This window comes from Beta vulgaris, chromosome 4, assembly GCF_026745355.1.
Source record: "Beta vulgaris subsp. vulgaris cultivar EL10 chromosome 4, EL10.2, whole genome shotgun sequence".
NCBI lineage: Eukaryota > Viridiplantae > Streptophyta > Magnoliopsida > Caryophyllales > Amaranthaceae > Beta > Beta vulgaris.
This window is the reverse complement of record NC_079205.1, coordinates 24,631,997-24,654,183: the sequence shown is the minus strand read 5'-3', so window position 1 is coordinate 24,654,183 and position 22,187 is coordinate 24,631,997. Positions and strand designations below refer to the sequence as shown.

General features: G+C 37.1%; 2 protein-coding genes across 2 annotated transcripts; one reads left to right on the top strand and one right to left on the bottom strand.

Moving 5' to 3' along the window:
- Positions 1–7,653: 7,653 nt before the first annotated feature.
- LOC104907664 (protein FAR1-RELATED SEQUENCE 5-like) lies at positions 7,654–9,687 on the bottom strand. The gene is made up of 2 exons (XM_019252646.3): positions 9,575–9,687; positions 7,654–8,593 (listed from the first exon to the last, which is right to left on the bottom strand). The coding sequence occupies exon 2, from the start codon at positions 8,446–8,448 to the stop codon at positions 7,870–7,872; it is 579 nt and encodes a 192-aa protein (XP_019108191.2). The 5' UTR covers positions 8,449–8,593; positions 9,575–9,687; the 3' UTR covers positions 7,654–7,869.
- On the top strand, positions 9,529–17,373 carry LOC104907652 (uncharacterized). The gene is made up of 3 exons (XM_010696610.3): positions 9,529–10,046; positions 13,164–13,451; positions 15,975–17,373. Exons 1-3 carry the CDS (start codon positions 9,738–9,740, stop codon positions 17,163–17,165), a joined length of 1,788 nt encoding a protein of 595 aa, XP_010694912.1. The 5' UTR covers positions 9,529–9,737; the 3' UTR covers positions 17,166–17,373.
- Positions 17,374–22,187: the final 4,814 nt, after the last annotated feature.

Below are 22,187 nucleotides of genomic sequence, written 5' to 3'. Positions count from 1 at the left end.
AGGGTAATTAGCCTCATAAGGTTTCAGTTGACGCGATGCATAAGCTATTACCTTACCATTCTGTTGCAATACACAACCCAAACCATTCTTCGAAGCATCACTATAGACCTCAAATCCCTCATTCCCATCAGGTAGGGTTAAGACAGGTGCAGTGGTTAAACGATCCTTCAAGATCTGGAAAGCTTCCTCACACTTCTCATTCCACTCAAACTTGGACTCCTTTTTCATCAGATTAGTCATAGGTCTTGCTATCTTTCGAGAAATCTCTCACAAATCTCCTATATAGCCAGCTAAACCCAAGAAACTCTAATGTCAGTCACACTCTTTGGAGTTGGCCACTCACTCACAGCTTGAATCTTAGCAGGATCTACAGAGACTCCTTCCTTAGACACAAAATGACCCAAGAATGCTACTTTCTCCAAACGAAACTCACACTTAGAGAACTTGGCATATAGTTGGTTCTTCCTCAAGGTTTCCAAATATATCCTCAAATGTTCATCGTGTTCGGTTTCATTCCTCGAATAAATCAAAATGTCATCAATGAAAACCACTACGAACTTATCTAAAAACTCTGAAAGATTCTATTCATCAATCCATAAATATAGCAGGAGCATTGGTTAACCCAAATGGCATTACAGTGAACTCGTAGTGACCATAACGCGTTCTAAAGGCAGTCTTAGGTACATCCTTATCAGCTACCCTCAATTGTGATATCCTGAACGTAAGTCAATCTTCGAGAACACACTGCTCCATTCAATTGATCGAATAGGTCATCTATTCTAGGCAAAGGGTACTTGTTCTTATGGTAACATTATTCAACTCCCTATAGTCATACATAACCTATACTCCCATCCTTTTTCTTCACGAACAAAACAGGAGCTCCCCAAGGCGATGCACTAGGTCTGATATAACCCTTATCCAAAAGTTCTTGCAATTGCGTCTTTAACTCACTCATCTCAGGAGGTGCCATTCTATAAGGTGCCTTAGATATAGGTGCAGTTCCAGGAACTAAGTCTATGGTAAACTCAACAGCTCTTGCAGGCGGCATACCTGAAATTTCACTCGGAAATACGTCCATAAACTCATTCACTATTGGAACATCCTCAAGTTTTAACTCGACTTCTTTACTCACATCTTGCACGCTACAGAAAAACAGCTCACACCCCTTTCTCATCAACTTCTGCACTTGCAGAGCAGAGATCACCCAAAGTTTTAGGTTTCCCAAATCGTCTATATGAGGTAAATTTTCCCGAAGGGTTTCTCAACACTACTTTCTGGACTTCACAATCGATCCTGGCCTTGTAATGACTCAACCAGTTCATCCCAAGAATCACATCTAAATCTCCTAAGTTAAACTCGATAAACTCGGATGGAAAGACACTCCCTCCTATCTTCAAAGGTAAGTTCTTAAACAACTTAGTACACTTAACGACTTCCCCAGTAGGAATACTAACAGACAAGTCAATTGACTCATACTCCACCAATCCCAGACTCTTTAAAACAGAAGGCGAAATAAAAGAATAAGTAGCCCCCGAATCGAATAACGTTTTAACGAAAACTGAGTTGATAGAGAAATTACCAGTTACCACATCCGCAGATCTCTCTGCCTCGTTATGACTCATCACGAACACTTTTCCTGCAGGTTTGTTCTGGGTAGGATTATCATTAGAGTAGGCCTACTATGGTTCCTTGGTTATTCTGACCTCCAGGCTTAGGACCCTGGTTCCCTATTTGATTAGACCCTGGTCTAGCCTGATTACCTTTCCCTGATTCTTCAATACCTTTCCTGCTTGGCGTAGCACTCAACTCTCTATGACCCTTCTTCTGGCAGTAATGACAGGTCACTAGTCTCCTTACAGTCTCCCAGGATGGTTTTTGTTGCACTCTTGCAATTGGTAACCCCTTCAGGTCTACCCTGACTACGGTTTCCTGGTTGTTCTTCCTTGGAAATTCCCATTCCCATTCCGGTTTTTCTTAAAGTTACTTTGGTTTCCCCAGTACTAACCTCCTTTCTCTTTTCACCAACTATTCCAGCCTTCTTATCCCTTCTCGATTGCAACCCATAAATATGAGAAGCTCTCCCATACACTACATCTAAGATGTAAAGGTTCACCCCCTAACCCAGCTGGATCTCATCAGTCAACCCCTTCGAACCTCTGAGCCTTAAGCTCCTCAGTAGCTACCACCTCAGGTGCAAACCTAGACAAGGTTATGAACTTACTATATATTCAGAAATAGTCAATACCACCATTCTAAGGTTATGAACTCTTGGGCTTTCTGCTTTCTCATGAAGGCAGGGTAAAACTTTCCTCTCAGCACAATCACAAAGGCTTCCCAATTGAATCCCTCAGCAGCACTCAATCTAGCCCCATTTTCTCTCCACCACAAATCAGCCTCATCCTTTAGGTATAAACAGCTGTCCTACTCTCATATCAGCAGGGCAATTACTACCTCAAACAACTTTTCAAATTCCCTAATCCAGTTTTCTAGGAAAGTAGGGTCAGCTTGTCCCTTAAAGTAAGGTGGTTTCACTTTGGACAGTCTTTCAAACATTCTCCAGCAGTCTCTGGACGTTCAACCTTGTCCTGATTCAGTTTCTCCGCCAAGAGCGAATAGCATCAGCTAGTTCAGTGTTGTTAGCCATTCTACTTCGGGACCTGAAAGTAATATAACTCTACTCAGGCTCCAGAAAACTCGTATAGTCATCTAAGCAAGACAATACTTGATTTGATCACTAAAGATCGCATCACATACAATTTCACTAAGTTTCAACATGGAATGTTCACTAATATTCATACAGTTGTTCACGTAAGTAAATTCATAGTCACATGAATTTAAGCAAGAAAATTGTAATCACATGATGAAATAATAAATAAAAAAATATTCCCCATTACGTGTCCAAAATAAATTTTTACTCCTTGAATAAACAAACTAAATTTTATTCTTCCATAGAAGGGAAAAGAAAAAGTGAAATAAAATAACACACTAGTATATATATATATTTCCTAAAATGCTAATCCATAAAAACTTTGTCTTATTGGCACATACCCAACATTATTCTTATAACTAAAACCTTATGTACGTCTATATATATATATAAAAAAAATATCTATATGTTTATAAACTATGGCACTACACTGCCATCCTTATCCTTATCTTCCTTATATTGTTGAGGTACAAAGTCTTCATCACTAACTTCGTCCTCTTCGTCAGTCTCATAGTAGTCAACGAATTTTCTCTTGATCTTAGACTGCCTAGTAGGTATGGTGTCCAAGTCTTCCTCAGGTTCAGATTCCACCCTCATACATGCATCATATATGTCTTCCCTGGTAGTACCTCTAGCATGATCCATTTCTATGATGACTTCATCATCCCTAGCATAATGTCTTCTCAAGATGCGAGCATTATCCAATGCAGTTCTTCATATTCCCTATGGTCAATGGGTGGATGATGGTCGTCGTCTTCATCGTCAGTCAGGACGATAGGGTTAAAATAGTTTCCTAAATTTGCAGCCATAATAGTAGAGCTACATCACAATAAACCAAAAGGTTTAGCACTCTTCCTTAACGTGTTCCCACCAAGAATCAAAGGGTAACAAAACAAAGGCATGTAAAATATAACATCTTAACAGGCAAAAAGGATATAACAATTAGCAGGGAAGAAAACATTCATGCATCGTTAGTAGGGAAGAAAAATAATAATGCACTTATTTGCAGGGAAGAAAATAATGATGATGCTGAACTAATTTTTCAATGCAGGCATATAATATTTCTATCCTATATGCCCTTCTATACTACCCATTCTCACAATGTCATCTATAAACCTTAAAGGCATGAAAATAATGCAGACACTTTTTATATAAACTTACTTTTGTGCCTAAAATAAATTTTCTAGGAAAAAAAATTTTGAACTCCAAGGTTACTCGAAAAAAAATGTTACTCGAAATTTTTTTTTTTTTTTTTCGAACTCAGCACGTTTTTCGAAAATTTTATTTATTTTTTTTTTTTCCGGACTCCTCAACCTTTCGAAAAAAAAAACACCAATTTCAAACCTTAATTTCCGAAAAAAATTTCGGTTCTTAAAAAAAAATTGATCCTCTAAATATTTTCGTCTCACTTTTCGAAATGAAACGTAGGAGCATACTAAGGTTTCCTTCAAATAACCCATAAGCTAGGTAACTTAAAACTAAAGTCACTTAATAAGCTAGTTAGTTAGGCGCCTATAAGTCTTAAACTAACCTAAAGCTCCCAGATACCACTTTGTAACACCCCAATAATTCTCTCTTTCTAGAAAATACCTTTATAACAAACTAGAGAATTACCCAGGCATTATCGCCCGTGTGATAACGTTTCGGCTTACTCAGAATGTTGCAGCGGAAAACTTATTAAAACAAAATCAACTTTATTAAACTTATGAAACCAAATAACAATGTCAAATTAACACACACCAACTAAATAAATGTCAACTTAAATAAATTTCCTACGAAACAACTTAAATAATACTAATGTCACAAAAGCCTCTCCATTCCAGATTCCCCAATGGTATGCATCTTCGAACCTGTAATGTCAATGCTTTCTTGACTCTGCTCCCCCGAAGGATCACCACAGGATCAATAGGCAAAGCCATGATCACAAACACAGACAAGCACGTAATCAGCAAAGCTGAGTACTACATATCAGACATAAATAATCCTAAACATGATACTACAACATAACTGGAGGATAAATAATAACATAAATAATAATACTCTGCAGATGACTTTTACTGAACTAAACTTAAACTAACTTTTTATCACTTTAATGGAATAGTTATTGGACGAGTTGTCCTGCCAATAAAAATGAAATGGGGCGCGACTCCGCATTTCAGAGTGACCTGCGATATCGAGGAACCTTTGAATAAAAAGGATGGTGATCAACCCATTCCTAGAAAAGCTATGGCACGCTACCATAACCCAACCCTTATGTCAACTCTAGACGTGCACCAGTCTAAAGTCTATAACTTATTCTCGTTTCACTTTACGTTATATATTTATTACTTGTGTTGACACCACAACAACAATAACACACAATTCAATAATCACATAATCATAACAACATTCTTTTTATCTTTGATTAACAAGTGTTCACAACTTATCAATCAAGACTCCTTTTATTTTCTTTTTATCCTTTGTTGAACCTAGCCAACAGAAATCCGTACCTTTATATAGGTATAATCCATACTTACCAAATAAGATCCACGGTTCTTATAAGATAAATAATAATCTCCAAGAATCTATGTAACACATGATTCCAACTTACTTAAATTAATCCACTTACGAATTAATACCAAACTGAACTTATTGCTTGCATCAAACTTCCATACAAACAAGTCATACTCATACATATTCTCAATTTACATGTAGCACACAGGCAAGTAACATGTAAAGTAATTCATAGTAAATCATATACATGACAACAAGGTCCTATACATGATACTAATAATAAAAACATCCCTAAGGCATGTTCTAAACCATTTAGCACGTAGACTATGTACGTACCTTGTATAAACGCAACGGTAGGCCACCTTTATGCTCTAAAAGTCCCCTACAGTGAATTCTCCGCCTAGAAAAACAAATAATCAAGTAAATACTTGAACTAAAAAAATACAGCAACTTTAAAAACGTCCCAAACCCTTTAAACGTCTTTAAAAATCGTTTTTATAATTTAAACTCTCGTTATTTTTAATCCCTAGTATAGTACAACTATTCTAGTGATTAAAAATCATTAAAAACCATAAAATTTCTGAATTTCAGCATTTATAAAATTTTCTAAACCTTCTGAAAATATTTTAAATGCATATAAAATCGTATTCCAATCAAAATTCATATTCATACTTTAAATATACGATTTCTAGTGATTTAAAACCCTAAAAATCACATCTTTCATGATTAAAACTACAAATAATAAATCTGAAATTTTTTTTCCTTTTATACATATGAAAACCGAAACTACGTTTTTCATAATAAATAACAATTCAAATTATAATCATGTAAATAGAATAAAATAACAATAAAAATTAGGACTTTAATGGAATCTTAAAGGGGAAGTAAAGAAAACAACCGAAACAAAAGGAGGAAAGGGGCGCCGGACTGGAAACAGCAGCAAGGACCGGCGGGCAGCAGGATTTTCGGCTTCAAGAAATTATTCGTGACGTTTCTTGTTCAACAAGAAACGTTACTTAGCGAAGAAGAAACGATTTTTGAGAGAAAAATGAAACTCACGCTCAAGAGGAAGAGGAGAGAGAAAATGTCGAGTGAGAGAGAGAGAATTCGGAAGTCACGTGCAAGGGAGGAGAGAGAAAATAAAGTGTAGGGCAAAATATTTGGGTTTTTAGGATATTTAAATAGGCTAATCCTATTGGGCTTAGGAAAAGGAATTTCAATAATTAAAACTTTGATGACTAACAAGATGGGCTTATTAGGACTTTAGTCATCAAATTATCCTTTCCCTTTTTATTACTTTTGGGCTTTCGATTCCATTAAGTTTTTTTTCAAATATGCTTTTAATAATTAAACTCTTATTTAAAACACGCTTAATTAAAAATTACAAATTTATTAAGCTAAGAAAAATATTTTTAGTTGACTTTTAAAATAGTCAACCCTTTTTAAAAGTCAAATCATTTTCCAAACTCATTTGGATTTAAATATAATTACATAAATACTTAAATATATTTATGAAAATCCTTTAAAAATGTGGGGGATTACACCCACCTCCTCATAATTCCTACAAGAACAACTAACAAACTTGTTGACACAATCAAAAGTGACTTGGTGTGTCCGTTGTGGATGCTTCTCAGGCCACACTTTATAAACTAATATTGTGTCATCCATAGTCAACAACTCACAAATAGTACCCAAAGAACACACAAATTCTTGCTTAAAATCCCTAAACATTGTAGCTGTGTAAATTTGACTAGCATGTTTCAACATACCCGTCATAGGAAAATAAGACTTGGGGATAGATTTAGAATCAACAAGTTCATCATTGGTTTCAATTTGTCTCCATCGTGACATAGTGTTTTGAAACATACCAAAAAAACCATACAAGCTTGTTGTATTGGAAGCTTGAAAGCCTATAGCATTATTAGTACTTTCACTACGTTGGGAAGACAAAATTCCAGCTGAGAAGAAGTCCTTACTCAATGTTGTGGACCACTTATCCTTCAACTGATACAAACGAGCAAACCACTTGTCTCCTTCTAGGCCATACTTCTTCATCATATAATCCCAACTTGCCTCAAACTCAACGCTATCATAACAACCACGAAGACATTTCTTAAAAGCATCGGAAAATGTGTCATCACTCTTCAAAGTCCCATAGTGACTAACTGCATTCTGATAAAGATGCCACTGGCATAGCCTCGCTCTCGTGTTAGGAAACACCTACATACCATAATTTTATTATAAACACATTTAAGATATCCGTACTCAGATAAATCCATTAAGTAACCATTTTATGTCATTTAATGACCAACATAACATAATCCCTAAACATTACATAATGATTAAAAGTCATAAATGTCAGTTTTCTATTAAGTACTCATTATTCCTTTAAAAGTTACCAGTTTAGTGCATTATGTGACCACTCTAAATAAAAAGACTCTGGTCTGTAAATATTGACACAGGACAAACTCCACCCATACATTTCTTGAAAACCTCAAAGAGCCAAACAAATGTATCAATTGTCTCGTCCGACAAAAAGCAACACCCAAACATTACATTCTTCCAATGATGGTTTATACCCACAAATGCACCACATATCAAATTATACCTATTTGTACGATAAGTGGTATAAAAAACAGTAACATCTCCATACAATTTATAATCATCCTTCACCATAGAATCGCGCCAAAACACATTACACAACCTACCCATGCTATCCAATTAAACCCTATAAAAAAGTCATCCTCATCAGCAACCCTTTGGCTAAGCTTATCGATGACAACTTGTGCATCACCTCCTTCAATTGCCTTCATCTTTAGCCTATTCACAAAATTGTAGTGGTCACGAGAAGTGTGACCAAGGTCCTCTGCACCACCATACTGGTGACATTCATATCGATATTGCACAGCAGGACGCATTGATGCTTCTGTAATAACAATAATTTCTTTCGCTTTGCCATCCCCAATGGCCCTTTCTGAACGGTGGTAATGTTGCCACTCAGTACGTGTAAGCTCATGATTATGCACAAGCACATGACCTATAACTTCATGCATCCCCGAATCATTTAACTTCACCCTCATCATTGCATTACACCCTGTCTTTGTAACAATAACCCTCCGTTGCTTCCGCTTTCTCTCATTGCCATCCTCATCAACAACAACATCCGGAACAGAAACAAAATCACTTTGACCATCCGGTTTTCCATGACACGAACAAACAAAATACTTTTCCTTCGTTAAATACAACATTTCCCTCAACCCTACCAATCCTAGATGTATTACTTCCTAATGCTAAAACCCAATGCTCCAGAATGCAGACGATACAATTCATACAATTCCTCAATTGTTTTCTTTTGCACACCAATAAGACTACCGCTAATATCAAGCTCGTCTTCTGCCACAAATCACAAAAAGACACCATAAAAACTTAATCAGTGACCACTTTAGGCCATAAAGTCACTATTATAACAAAATACATAATGTCATATTCAGATATAATATAACAACATATTTCTGCCAAAAAAAAAATGAAAAACGTATTCTGCCAAGAATTTCTGTTACCAGTGCATTCTTCAACAATTGAATCAACTGATTGTAGTTGATTATGAATCATTGCATCTAATGGTTCATTTTCATTATATATTGCATCAACTACTTCTAGTTGAGTATGAATGACTTGATTTGCTGATTCACTTTCATTATCTGCTGCATCCGCTAATAAAAATTCTTCACATACATTTCATAATCCATTCTAAAAAAAAATCAGCGATTGAATTCGAAAATTCTTCAAAACCGATTGCAATCAAAAATCTAACAATATAATTCAAACAAATTACTGATTTTGAACATAATAAGTTTGATTGCAACAAAATTGAACATAATACAAGCAAGAATACGAAAAAATACCTCAATCAAGCTAAAAAAGATACCTCAATCAAGCTCAAAATTGCAGCAACTATTAGTGAAGAAATTCGAAATTACATGCAGCAACTATACCCTAAAAAATTAAGTGAAAAAACCAGATTTTTATCCAGAATTGATTGTGAGGCAGAAAGCGAAGAAGATCGACATTAAATTGCAAAGAAAACGAAGAATATTGATGAATTATTGGAAGAAGATTGATGCAAGCAAACTTCCGCCGTTTTTTTTAGAGAGAAAATACTGAATTATGGTTTTATGGTTTAGAACATAATAAATATGGTAGCTGAATTTCAGGCTGAGGTGGCAAATATTTTTGACATGTTTAAGTATGAGTTGGATCAGGCTGAGAGTCATGAATTATTGGGCCTGGGCTGGTTTGAGAAGGGTTATATCATGTATTTGAAAAACTAAAATTGATTTCAAAATACCGAACCAAAGCAGACGAAACGCTTACCTAGTGTAACTTGGTCGCCAAAAGTGACCATGAAGAAGCAAAACTCCAATTCCGTTTCTCGGCCCTCTCTCCTCAATTTGGAAATCTGAATTCCCCATTCTCCCGTGTTTTGGATTAAACAAAAACAAGTATACCAGTACTACTAGGTGTCTTTGTTTCATCGATGAACGCGTCAAATTATATGGACAAGCAGATAATGGACTTGTCTCGATCAAAGAGTAATTCCCTCAACAACAACAACAACAACAACATCAACAGCAACGATTTCTTAGATCTGATGAATCCTCAGTCCGAAGAAGAAAGCGATAATAATGGAGGATCATCTTTGAAGAACAAAGATGAGATCTTACCCAACTATGATTTCCAGCCGATTCATCGTTCCACCATCGCTCTTCAGTCTCTCTCCTCCGATCCTCCTCCTCCTCCTCCTCCTAGTGCCGCCGTTAGGGCTTGGAATTCCGTCGACTCCAAGGTTAATTCCTCTCCACTAAGACTATTCTTCACTACTGCTTCTTTTCCGTATTTTGCTTGCTCAAGTTTCTTATCTGTTGTTTTTGTGTGATCCAATTGTATGTTCTGCTTTCATTTATGTTGATTTCTAGATGTTGTTTGCACTTATGTTCGAAATATTGGGTGTCAATGACGGAAATGTTACGTCAATTGGTCGGTTGGTACTAGGCGTATTGATTTACTGTCATTTTGATGTGTTTTGTTAATTTGAAGGTTGGATCGCGTAATCTGAAATTAGCGGATCACATTTCAGGGGCTACCCCAACTTAGAGGGGGTTATTTGGGAATTCTGTCTTGCCGGAGAAGTAGAAGTTAGCTAGTGACTTACTTTTAGGGTTTCTTGAGCTTGGGAGTTTTATACGTGTTTGAGAAATAATGACGAAGAAATAGTGGTGTTATGTGGCTTATTTTATATCAAGATGCATAAATTGGCTGTATAAGGTGGGTGCCAAGGGGTATAAATTTGTCATCTTCCTTAGTACTTTTCTTTTGGGGATTTTTGGTCTTTGTTTGCCTGCATAAGTGATGTATCTTGTAATCATACAAAGCAGGTTAATAAGACCGGAAGTTCACTGTTTTGACCAATGCATTCTTTCTTAAAACATGAAATTTTGTCGACTTCAGTTTGAGTGTATCTATTATCCCTTTGTCTGCTCAATATCTTCCATAAACTTTGGATACAAAGAGACAAGAAGTCAAGAACCAATTAGTAATTTGAGAAACATTTTAGAGCTTTACAGAGAGGAGACATGGAAGTTATGCTGACTATTTAGTACATGCTGAATATAATAAACTGTATCAGCCTCACTGGAAATCAATATATATTTAGGTTCCCTCAAAGTTTGGCGCATAGATGAAAACTGCTCTGCTCTTGAGAAGATAGTTATTGTTCTGCTGGGCTGCTACTGATATCAACAGATTCCGTTGATGTCTGTTGGAGCATGTACAGGTAAAAGATGGTAACTTGTTACTTCCTTAAAAAAGTATTTGGCATTTTTAAAAATAGCCACTTTCAAATTTTTTGTAGGACCTGCAAATGCATAAGTCCTGATTCCAAGTTCCCAACCAACTATCTTTCCTTTCCCTAATGGCTGATTAGGCTGTTAGCAACCCTGTTGGTTACGATGTCTGCTATTAACTTTGCCTTTGCTCGTCAATGATGACCTTTATATTAGTGCAACTTTCATCGTAAGCCATGTCGACGAGACTATTACTACATCTTAAATCCTCCTTCCTCATGATATCTGCCTTGCCACACTGTTCTTATTCATTACCAAATAGCCTTGGTATTATCTCAGATGAAAAAAAAAATAAGGATTTAAAACCAGAATGCAATCTATGATAATATTTAGTATGACGTAGCTCTGAGAATAGTTATGATACCAATGGCTTAGAAAGCTTTTTGAAAGGGCTAAATCTTAGTGATCTGTTGAGACAGTTCATAAATGAATGTGGCGAAGTCGCAAAGATGCATATGCTATGTTGGAAGTATGGACATACAAGAAAGGTTTGGTTGAGGAATGAGATAATCAGGAAGAAAGTAGGAGTTACATCTACCGAACATAAGATGCGGGAGAATAGGCTAAGTTGGTATGGACATGTAAGACGGAGACCAAGTAATGCATCGGTTAGGAGCCTTGAAGAGTCACAAAGTGATGAGATTGTAAAAGGTAGGAGAAGATATAACATAAGACGACTTGGATGACGCCGATTGAGAGTGATCTGATTCTACTTGGGACTTAGGAAAATATGATGTTGGATATGGTGGACTAGAGGGGTAGATCTATGCATATGCATATTTCCGAAAGGTGGAATGACTACCATTTTTGTATAGCTGCTAGGAAATCAGAAAGCAGGACCAACTGTTTATATTTATAGAATACTAATAATTGAGCTCTAGTTCCCTGGATTAAAATTCCCAGTTTGCAAATTGATTTGCCAACATAGCCAAGTGCAGGAGCAAATAACTAAACCAGTCGCATAAATAGTCTATTTTTGGGGGTAATGTTTGGAATAGGAAAAATGGGACTCTTATTGATGGATGGAGTTATGAATACTTTATGATATGGTGGTCCCTCTATGTGCAAGTCTACGAAACTTGGAGGAACATTGTTCAAGTAAAAGGATGATTGCCTTGCACCATCATTTAGTAGTTTGACTTTTTAAACTTGAAACTTGTCAATATCATCACTCATCATGTAACCAATGATAAAGTGAATGTTGTTATCTTCTGTGTGCTGTCAGTTATATGTGGTTCAGTTATGGTGAGATGTCTAGAGCTTACTGCTTTTGCCATTTACCACTTCGGCCTCCTTGCAGCAGTTATAAGCTAAAAATTGAATTAGTGATATTAATCTTTCTCTGATAATAGACGTAAAATTGATACTTGCTACTGCTCGTGTTAGATGGGCTAACTGGCTAAACCCCTCCCTTTCTTCTGGGATCCTTTTCTATCTTCTTTCTGATGAACTTTTTTTCCTCTGATATATGATATGCAACTTAGTGTTTACAAGTGAGACCGTGCATACTGTGTTTTTGTCCCTGAATGTCTATTCATTCAGTCTTTTGAGGTATATCATAGCTAGCTTGTTCCGGGGATCCACACCCCAAAAAAATTGCACAATATTTTCCTTAAACACACAGCAACTTTGTTTATTGGAGAGATGAATGGCAGAGCACTAGAGAAGGAAGCTCTTTCTCAGTTTAGCATATCATGGCTGCTTGAAATGTCTTCCTAGGAGAGAATTAAATTGTAGTGTGAAAATATTTAGAGTAATTCTAGAGTTCTGGGAGATATGAATAGAGAAGCTGTACAAGACGAGTAGGCTCGTTTTCTAAGCAAAGAGTTAGTGGTTTGTAGTATTTGTTGGATAAGCTTGCATTTTCTTCTACTTAGTCATGGACAATCTATGCCTATCTTCTTCATCTTCTGTCTTTTTACTACTAAAAATGTTGAATAAGAAAAAAAGTTGCTTCTTGTTCTGATTGCAGATCACACTGATTTTCGGCTTTTGTATTAATGCTGCTTGTGCAAGTACAATTTTTTCTGATAACTTTTTTATGGTTCTGTATGATGTAGAGCTACAGTTCCTTGGATCATGTGGATCACGTTGAACCTGACAAAATAATTCTGGAAAAATCTCAGAAAGCAAATGATTCAGCAATTATATCTGAGATAGATCAAACAATGAAGAGACATACTGATAGTGTGCTCCATGCTATTGATGGTCTAAGTGCAAGGCTGTCCCAGCTGGAGAATAGAACACGCCATCTCGAGCACTCTGTTGATGAACTGAAGCTATCAATTGGCAACAATCATGGAAGCACTGATGGGAAAATGAGACAGCTGGAGAACATTCTTTTAGAGGTATTTGTCTACTCTCTCTGTTTAATTATCTTTCTTTTGGGACATTGTCATCTGGATTTATGGGGGTGATCAGTTGCATGGTGGACATAATGTGTTTGGCTGTTAGGAACTTAGGATTTGTAGAAGTATGCCTTTTCCATATCTACTGGTATCTGGATGTGTGAGATGCATGGATTTTTTTTTTCCCACGGCTACGTATAGACTTTTATCTCACTGGTGTTTATGTAGATTGAAGGAAAAATAGCTGAAATAATGCAAACTTTTAGCTATCTGGGAATATAATCTGTACTGAGGCTGTGAGGACTGAGGAGCATTGGCTGCTGAATGTATTCTTGAAGAATATGATGTTTTCATTGATTTGTCCATGACGATGATGGTTCCTATTGAGAATATCGTATGAAAAAAAATTAGACCATGCCTAGAATCGTGAATTTGTAAATAGTATTTAGTAGTATGAACTATATATATAAGGTTACAGTTTTAGCCTGTAGGCGTACACATCTATATTTTGCATTTTTTCACCGCTTCATCTATGTTTGCGTTTAGTTTTTGTTTTCAAGATCCTCAAATTTGAAATTCCAGAACTTTGGCAAATGAAGTAGAATATATGAATCATAGTGCCTTCTTCTGGAATAGACTTGCAAACAAACGCGTTTGAGATAACCAGTCTGCTGCTACTGACACAGGCATCTTATCCAAAAATATATATTACCCAGTAGCCATTTCTTGTAAAAGAAGATAGTTGATAAAAAAAAAGGAAACTGAGTATTACTTCTCTAGTTCCGTAAACTCTCCTTTATTTACCCAAGAACCGTTCTTTTACTTTTACACGAAGCAACCATCAATAACATCTCTTCAACTGGTGTCCGTGTCATAAACTCAAAAACCCAAATTATGAAAGTTTGGTGTCAGCTGATGAGGAAAGAGAACAAGAGTTGGGCTCGAGGTTACCAGAGACGGGCAACCCTTGTTTGGCTTTGTTGTTGCTAATCAATAGACAGTTGACAGTGAGGGAGGGTTAGAGAGAGAGAGAGAGAGAGAGAGAGAGAGGGGGGGGGTTGTCTTGGGGAGGTGTCGTCATAGCTGTTTTTTTGGGGGGGGGGGGGTACATGCTGGATGTAAGAAAAAGCTGGGTAGGAAGTGATTTCTCTAAGGGGATTTATTCTTTTCCTCTTATTTTTTCATTCATAGCTTACACTTCAGTTTTATTTCATTCTTTAAACAATATGAAAGTCCTCCAAGTGTCAAACTAGCGTGTGCAATACCTCAGGGGTTGATCCAACACAAGCCCATTGTGGTGAATACTTCCTGCCTTCTCCCACAGCTTAGCAACATTTTTTTTCTTGAAACTGAAAATGTAGCAGCTGCATCTGAAACTAGTCCTTTTTATGTATATTTTGTCGTCATTACCAGTGTTGCACAAAAAATGCAATATTTTCTTCTTCTTGCTCTGTAAAGAAGTAAAGTTTGTTCAGGAAATTATGTTCCTTTACTATGTTACATTGCAAGTATCTGATATATTGGGTGATAGACATAGAAATTATATATTTAAGTTATCTATGTTGAGGTTAGACATTATACATTAGGTCATGAATTTTAGTCACTTTCAGATATGTTTAGGTGAAGATAGTAAGAGCCTAAGAGGTGGCCATATGGGGAAAGAATTTGACATGATCTAGTATGGGAATGGAGGTAAAGTGATAGAGACAATGGGTTAGCACGTTATAAACTCTTCGAATGGGGCTTTACTAGGTTATGGCAATTTAAAGTTTGGCGAGTCCAACTTCTCCACTAATGTTTAAGATCCTTGGTATTGATTTTTTTGCAGAAATAGGGAACACTGTCGTTTACTGTACAGTAACTTCTGCAATGCCAGTTTCAACTGTAGAGGTTTTGAGATGGCCCACATGAAAAAAACGGGACTAATAGGCATTATATGAATGATAATGTAAAATGACATGCAAATTTTGTATTCTTAAACTGTATGAAAAGTCAAACTTGGAAACTTTATTTGGAAATTTGGATTGGAAGGACGAAAAGTAAAGAGAACCAAATTGAAAGTTAAATATGTTAGAATTGAATGATAAATTCGATTTGGATTGTATCACTGTTTGCCTTAAGCTACCTTTCCTTATATTGGGGTTGGAAATTGCCATTACCAACCTCTGCGTGTCCATATTAATTCTGCGCTAGATAAGTAGAAACTAGAAAGTGCATCAATGCCAATGCAGAGGCAGGACTTAGGACTGTATAATTGAAAGTATATCTGAGCAAAGCTGACTTGGCTACCGGAATGGAGCTTAATTTGAGGATGATCTCATTGCACAGGTTCCCTGGCAACATTGCAGTTTGTTTCATGCACACCTTCAGTCTTTATGCACTTTTTTTCAGTCTGCACTGCACTACTTAGATTTTCTCCCTTGCCCATTGTTATAATTGATGTATCGTTTTTATCATTGTTAAAAGGAGCTACTTGCCAGATTTCTTCTCATGATTTTTGCTTTTTGTTTGTCTTGTTTTTAGGTGCAAAATGGTGTACAGGACTTGAAGGGCAAGCAAGAGGTCATGGAAGGTCATATGCAGCTAAAACTTAAATCATCTGAACTCTCGAATGCTCTCAATCCAGATTCTGTGCAGCAAACAGCAGTCTCTGCTCCTCCCCAGCAATCTGGTCTACAGCAGTTCTCTATTGCTGCTCCGCAGCAAGTTTCACCTCTTCCGCCTAATGTGCCTCCATCGTCTCAGCAGAATATTCATCCTTCTCCTGTGACCACTCAATTTCATCCTGGCCATACGCTGCCTGGGCCCCAGCAAGATGCTTATTTCCCATCGCCTAATCAACCTCAGGAAGCACCAAGTATGCAGTACCAAATGCCACCTCCAGCTCAGCACCAGCAACAGCCCCCTACTCTTGCTCCACCGCCTCAACAGTATCAATCATCGCTGACCCCACCCTATCCTGCACCATCCCAGCCTCCTCAACAGCAGCCCTATTCTCCAGCTTCCCAGCCTCCTCAACAGCAGCCCTATCCTCCACCTTCTCAGCCTCCTCAACAGCAGCCCTATCCTCCACCTTCTCAGCCTCCTCAACAGCAGCATCCCACTGTTGTGGGTGCTAATGCTCCTCAATTCCCACCTCCGTTGGGCCATCGCCCTGAAGAAGGCCCATATATATCATCCCAGAATTACCCACAAAATCTTCATCAGCCCGCACCCCATCCGAGCACTGTGCCACCTCACTCCCAACCATATTATGGAAGCGCATCCTCTATGTATGAGCCGCCACCAACTGGCAGATCCAGTTCCGGATTTCCGTCTACATATGTGCCACCTTCAGGGACTGGTGAACAATACCCTTATGGTGCATCTGCTTCACACTTTGGCAGTGGCTCATCCAATAAGGCACAGCCACATTCTCCTGTTGGCAGTAGCAGCAACTATCCTCAGCTTCCAACTGCTAAAATTCTACCTGCAGCCATTCCTACTGCTGCTGGTATCAGCGGTGGATCAAGTTCTGGAGGAAGTGGAAACAAGGTCCCTATTGACGATGTTATTGATAAGGTGACTAACATGGGATTTCCCAAAGACCATGTTAGAGCAACAGTTCGCAAACTAACAGAGAATGGCCAGTCAGTCGACCTAAATATTGTGCTCGACAAGTTGATGAATGACGGAGACATCCAGCCCCCAAGGGGGGGCTGGTTTGGCCGGTGACATGGTAGTGGTTGGATATGATCCCTTTGTACAGACGGCTTGATGATCATTTATCCTTTATTATCTTTCTTTTCTCGTGATTTGTAATTGTGTTAATGCTCTAATAATGCTTCTAGTCATAATTGTGGAGTTTAATTCATTGCTGCTGTTTTGATTTTTGTAACCTTTCATGTTTTGAAGAGGGCTACGAAGTTGCTTGATTTTTCTATTCGCTATTGGTTGTATTTTCTTCAAATCCAATGTGGAGCGTTACTGTTCTGCAAAGCTTGCAAAAAGGAGGGGAATTTAACAACCATGGATGTCACCAAATTTCACAATGCACTGGAAGCAGAGAGGTTCTTGAAGCATACATTTGTCTTCCTGCTGGACAGGGCAGAAACATTGTTTACCCTATAAGCTAGTTTGCAATGACACGACATACACTACAATAAAAACATGACATTTTTTAAAATTTTCTATAGAATAACGAATTTTAATAACATAAAAACAAGGTTATGTTTTAATTGAAAACTTTCATTTCATGCATTTTCCTAACTACAAAATAGGGCCTTGTACCCAACTCTGAGGTACACTTCACAAATTCTCTATCCTCTCCGGTTAGTTAGTAAACTTTCACAAGTCGTCTCTGGTTTTCTCTAAAAAAATACAAGCCACGCACAACCAATATTTAGCTAGTTTCTTCAAGCACCTTGCTGATTTTGAGGTTGTTATCTTGGAGTTATTTTTGGTTCGTCTTATTTCAAGCACAACTTTAAACACTTCGTAGTTTGCGTGGAACAGAAAATGAATAGTTGGTCGTCTAACCTTGTCTCTAAAGCTCATAAAACTATTTTTGATTCAAAGATCTTGAGGCCTTACAGATCTGTCTATTTTATATAGAGTTTTTAGTCCCAATCCCTTAGTATTAGTACTTTTTTGAACTCTTTTAAGCTCATATTTGTGCGATTTGATATGGTTGGGCTTGGTTTTATCCCTTTATGTTCTGTTGTGCAGATTAGCATTTCATGCCTTAATCCAGCCACGAAAGGAAAGTTCGATGATCACACATAGTCCGAATTAGAGGTGGGCATGGGACGGGCAAACACGCGGGTCGGTCTAGCCCGGCTCGAGCCCGCTACATGGGCCGTGAGCCTACTACGGTCAAGGAATTTTATTTTCGGCCCATCCCGGCACGAGCCCACCTATATGGCCCTTGGGCCGGCCCACGAGCCGAATGGTCCTTTTCTTTGTTTTTTAGTCTAATATTGCCAAAAAACTAAAAAAAAACAACATAAAACACGGGTTAGGCCCGCGGGAGGCACAAGCCCGGCCCGGAGTCCCGTGGGCCTGGCCGGATCGTGGACAAAATTTGAGAATTTCAGGCCCTGCTCGGCTCCAATCGGTGCCCAAAGCCCACGGGTGAAGCCCGTGAACGGGATGGGCCCGACCCGGCTCAGGTCTAGTCCAAAATCAGATCAAGGAAGTCATACAAGAGATTTGGAAGAAAAATTCACGTCAAGAGTGAAGAAAAGCTCTTGCCCGGTCGACCGGGCGGTTTGGCCAGACCAGGCAAGATGCGTTTACTGATGTGTATTTAATTAGCTCGATGGGCGAAAAGAGGGGCCAAAAACGTTTGCGCTCCCGGCCAAGCGGAATTCCAACTGAAGTCTTAAAATAATTTAGCGTCGTCCGACCAGGCAGTTTCTCGAGAACCTTATTTTTAGCATTTTTCAACCAATTTTGCAAACACTATATATAGGATAATAGAATTTTTTATTAATCCATCTTTTATTCCTCGTTTAATTAGGTTAAACGCTTAATTTCTCTCTCCAAGTTTTATATGCACTCTTTGCTTTGGAGATCATAAAGATCATTGATTCCGCTTTTGTTGTTCATCAATTACTCGGTATTGTTTCCTACTAAATGTAATCTAATGGATTCCTTTGCTTTGATTATGTTTTTATTGTGTTCTTTAACATCGTGAGTGAGTACTGTATTTCTAGGATTTAGTGAGGGAAACCATGTTTGTAACTCTTTGAATATGAATCAAAGTTCTTCAATGTTTGGATTGCATTAAAGTAATTCCTATTGATTTGTTATAATTGATTAATTCATGTAATTGTGCAATATCATGAGTTACCATTTAGCTAATTGGAGTTAGAATTGAAAGCTCATTAGACGCTTGGAGGACAGTTGCTAATATCATGTATTGTATTTTATTGTATTTTATTGTATTGTATTGTATTGTATTGTATAGTATTGTATTGTATTGTATTGTATCGTATTCTATTTAATTGTATTGTATTGTACTGTATTGTACTGTTTTGTACTGTTTTGTACTGTTTTGTACTGTACAGTATTGTAATGTATTATATTGTATTATATTTAGGAATGGCAACGGGTCGGACTTGGACCGGATCATGCATAATCCGACTCTGACCCTACAGGAAGTCGGATTTTAAATCTGAGTCCAACTCCAACTCCGACATTCGACTATGAGAATCCGAATCCGACCTGACTTAAAATCCGGACATCTGACTTAAAATTTGAACATCCGACTCCGAATTCGATCCGACTTATTTTTCTGCCAATTTTTTATAATAGAATAGTCTTCTGTAATACAATAATTTAATCATTACAATATATTATAATCATCATATTGAAACCTTATATAGTACAAATAATCTAAATATTACTATTATTTTAACAATCATTTCTTCAATTTGAAAATCCTATATAATACAATTGGCTGAAAGTCGATGTCAGATTATATATAAATAATACATTACATAAATAAGAAGAAAGAATTGATTGACTCAAAGTCGGAGTCAGAGTCGGATATCGGATTATTTTATGAGATTCGACTCGGAGTTGGATTTTTTGAATGGCGTCAGAGTCAGATTACCTTTATGTCGGAGTCGACTCGAATTTTTTCCTTCGAAACAGAGCGGACTAGGATCGGATTCGGACTGGATTGTCATCCCTAATTGTATTGTATTGTATTGTATTGTATTGTATTGTATTGTATTGTATTGTATTGTATTGTATTGTATTGTATGGTATTGCATTGCATTGTATTGCATTGCATTGTATTGTATTGTATTGCATTGCATTGTATTGTATTGTATTGTATTGTATTGTATTGTATTGTATTGTATTGTATTGTATTGTATTGTATTGTATTGGTATAAGCATGGTGGATCGAACAAATACCCTAGGTTTTAATTTTTGGATTTACATCCTTATATGATTTAGTTTACTTTAGTAAAAGTTATTATTATTCAATCTTCAGTTTTTCCTTGAAATAGTTAAGTAATTGAACATCAATCTATAGAACTCCTCTCCATATGGATCGACCCATATTTGCTAATTATCTACTAACAACAGATACCTAACACTTGCGGTATTATTTTTAAACCCATAAAGTTGTTGGTGTCGTTGTTGGGGAGACGGCTAGTTGACAAGTCGTTATATACTCGTCAAATATAACCTAAATTACCCAAGATAGAGTAAGTGTAAGTTCGAATCCACAAGGAAGTAGGGTTAATCAAGGGTTAATTAGCCAATTACAATGAGCTAAATCAAATTTTGGAGGATTTAATGAAGGTTTAACAATGACTCTAAAGTCTAATTAAACTAGAAAATTGGCAAACAAATTAATAAGTCAAGCAAAGAAGATAAATCAAGAGTAAAGGAACTGGGGGGTTAGGGGATTCACCAACATCCAGTCCAAGAATCCAAGAATCCAATAATCAATGGGGGATAACAAGGGAAAATCATGCAAATAAGAACTCTAATTAATCTCTCAAGCTAATTAGAGGAGCTTAATTAGTCACTTATGATCTATTCTCATGGCATGAGCAACTAATCTAGCTAAATCAAGAACAACATGATAATGAAGATTCCCTAAACTAGAAAATATCTATTTTCATGGAGATCCTAGTCTAGCAACCAAACTTAGTATATTCCTAGCTTCATCTCTCAATCCTTCACTAGGAATTCCAAAAATGCAAGTCAAGTGGTGATCAAGCACCCAACAAACCAAATCAAGCAAGTTTATTAACAAGTTCAACCCCAAATATTAACCCACTAACATAGATTTAGGATCCAAAGAGCTAATTAAGGTTACATCCCTTCCCCTAATAAGAAACTACTCATACATTATGAAAATAAAGCAAAATGAAGCTTGAAACAACTTCATCACTATAATCATGGAGGAAAGAGAAAATGGGAAAATCAACAACTAATAAACAAGATCTAATTAATAAAACATAACAGTAAACAAGATTAAGGAAAAAAAAGAAGAAATACACAAGAAATTACCGATTCCAAGCTTGCATAAGTGGTGAAAATGGAGTTCAAAAGCTTCAAACCTCAACTTTTTCTCTCCTAGAATTTTAAAGTTTTAATACTAAAACAAGATTTAATCTCTCTAATCTCAAAATAGACTTGCTTAACCTAAAGTAAGAGTCCCTCTTATATAGTCCTAATAATTAAACAGAGGTACAAAAGCATCAAAGTCACAAAAGCATTTCCGAAAAATAACCCGACCCGAGGGCTCGGGTGGCTTGACCCGGGTTGGTCACTAATGACCCAGGCGTGTCAGACCATCAGGATTGAAATTATACTTTCCTGCAGGCCGACCCGGACGAGTCACTTGACCTGAGCGCTCGAGTCATTTTTCAGTTTCGTTAGTTCATTTTCAAACGGCTATATCTCGCTCGTTTTGCATCGAAATTGAGCTTTTGACCATTCTCTGGAAAGATATTGAAACAATATTTCATCGCTAACTTGAATCGCTCCAAAAAGTTATCCATGCTGAAAGTTATAGCTATCTTAAGTTGACCCTTGTGCGCAAACTCTTCCAAAATAAAGCTTCTTTTATTTGCCCCTGGAACCCGGTTATGCTTCCTTGACCTTAGCTATTCGATATTAATATTCGGGTTGTGCAAGTGTCCTCCAAGCATGCTCCCAAGTCCTGAAACGAAACAAATCAGCCAAAGAAAGTGCATACAAAGAGAAACACTACACAATTTGAGGAAA

Excerpts from the sequence above, each read along its gene's own strand:
- LOC104907664 (XM_019252646.3), bottom strand. The coding sequence starts at position 8,448 with ATGTTGTATTTAACGAAGGAAAAGTATTTTGTTTGTTCGTGTCATGGA.
- LOC104907652 (XM_010696610.3), top strand. The coding sequence starts at position 9,738 with ATGAACGCGTCAAATTATATGGACAAGCAGATAATGGACTTGTCTCGA. Across the intron at positions 10,047-13,163 it reads GGAATTCCGTCGACTCCAAG|AGCTACAGTTCCTTGGATCA; the intron begins GTTAATTCCTCT and ends TGTATGATGTAG. Across the intron at positions 13,452-15,974 it reads TGGAGAACATTCTTTTAGAG|GTGCAAAATGGTGTACAGGA; the intron begins GTATTTGTCTAC and ends TCTTGTTTTTAG.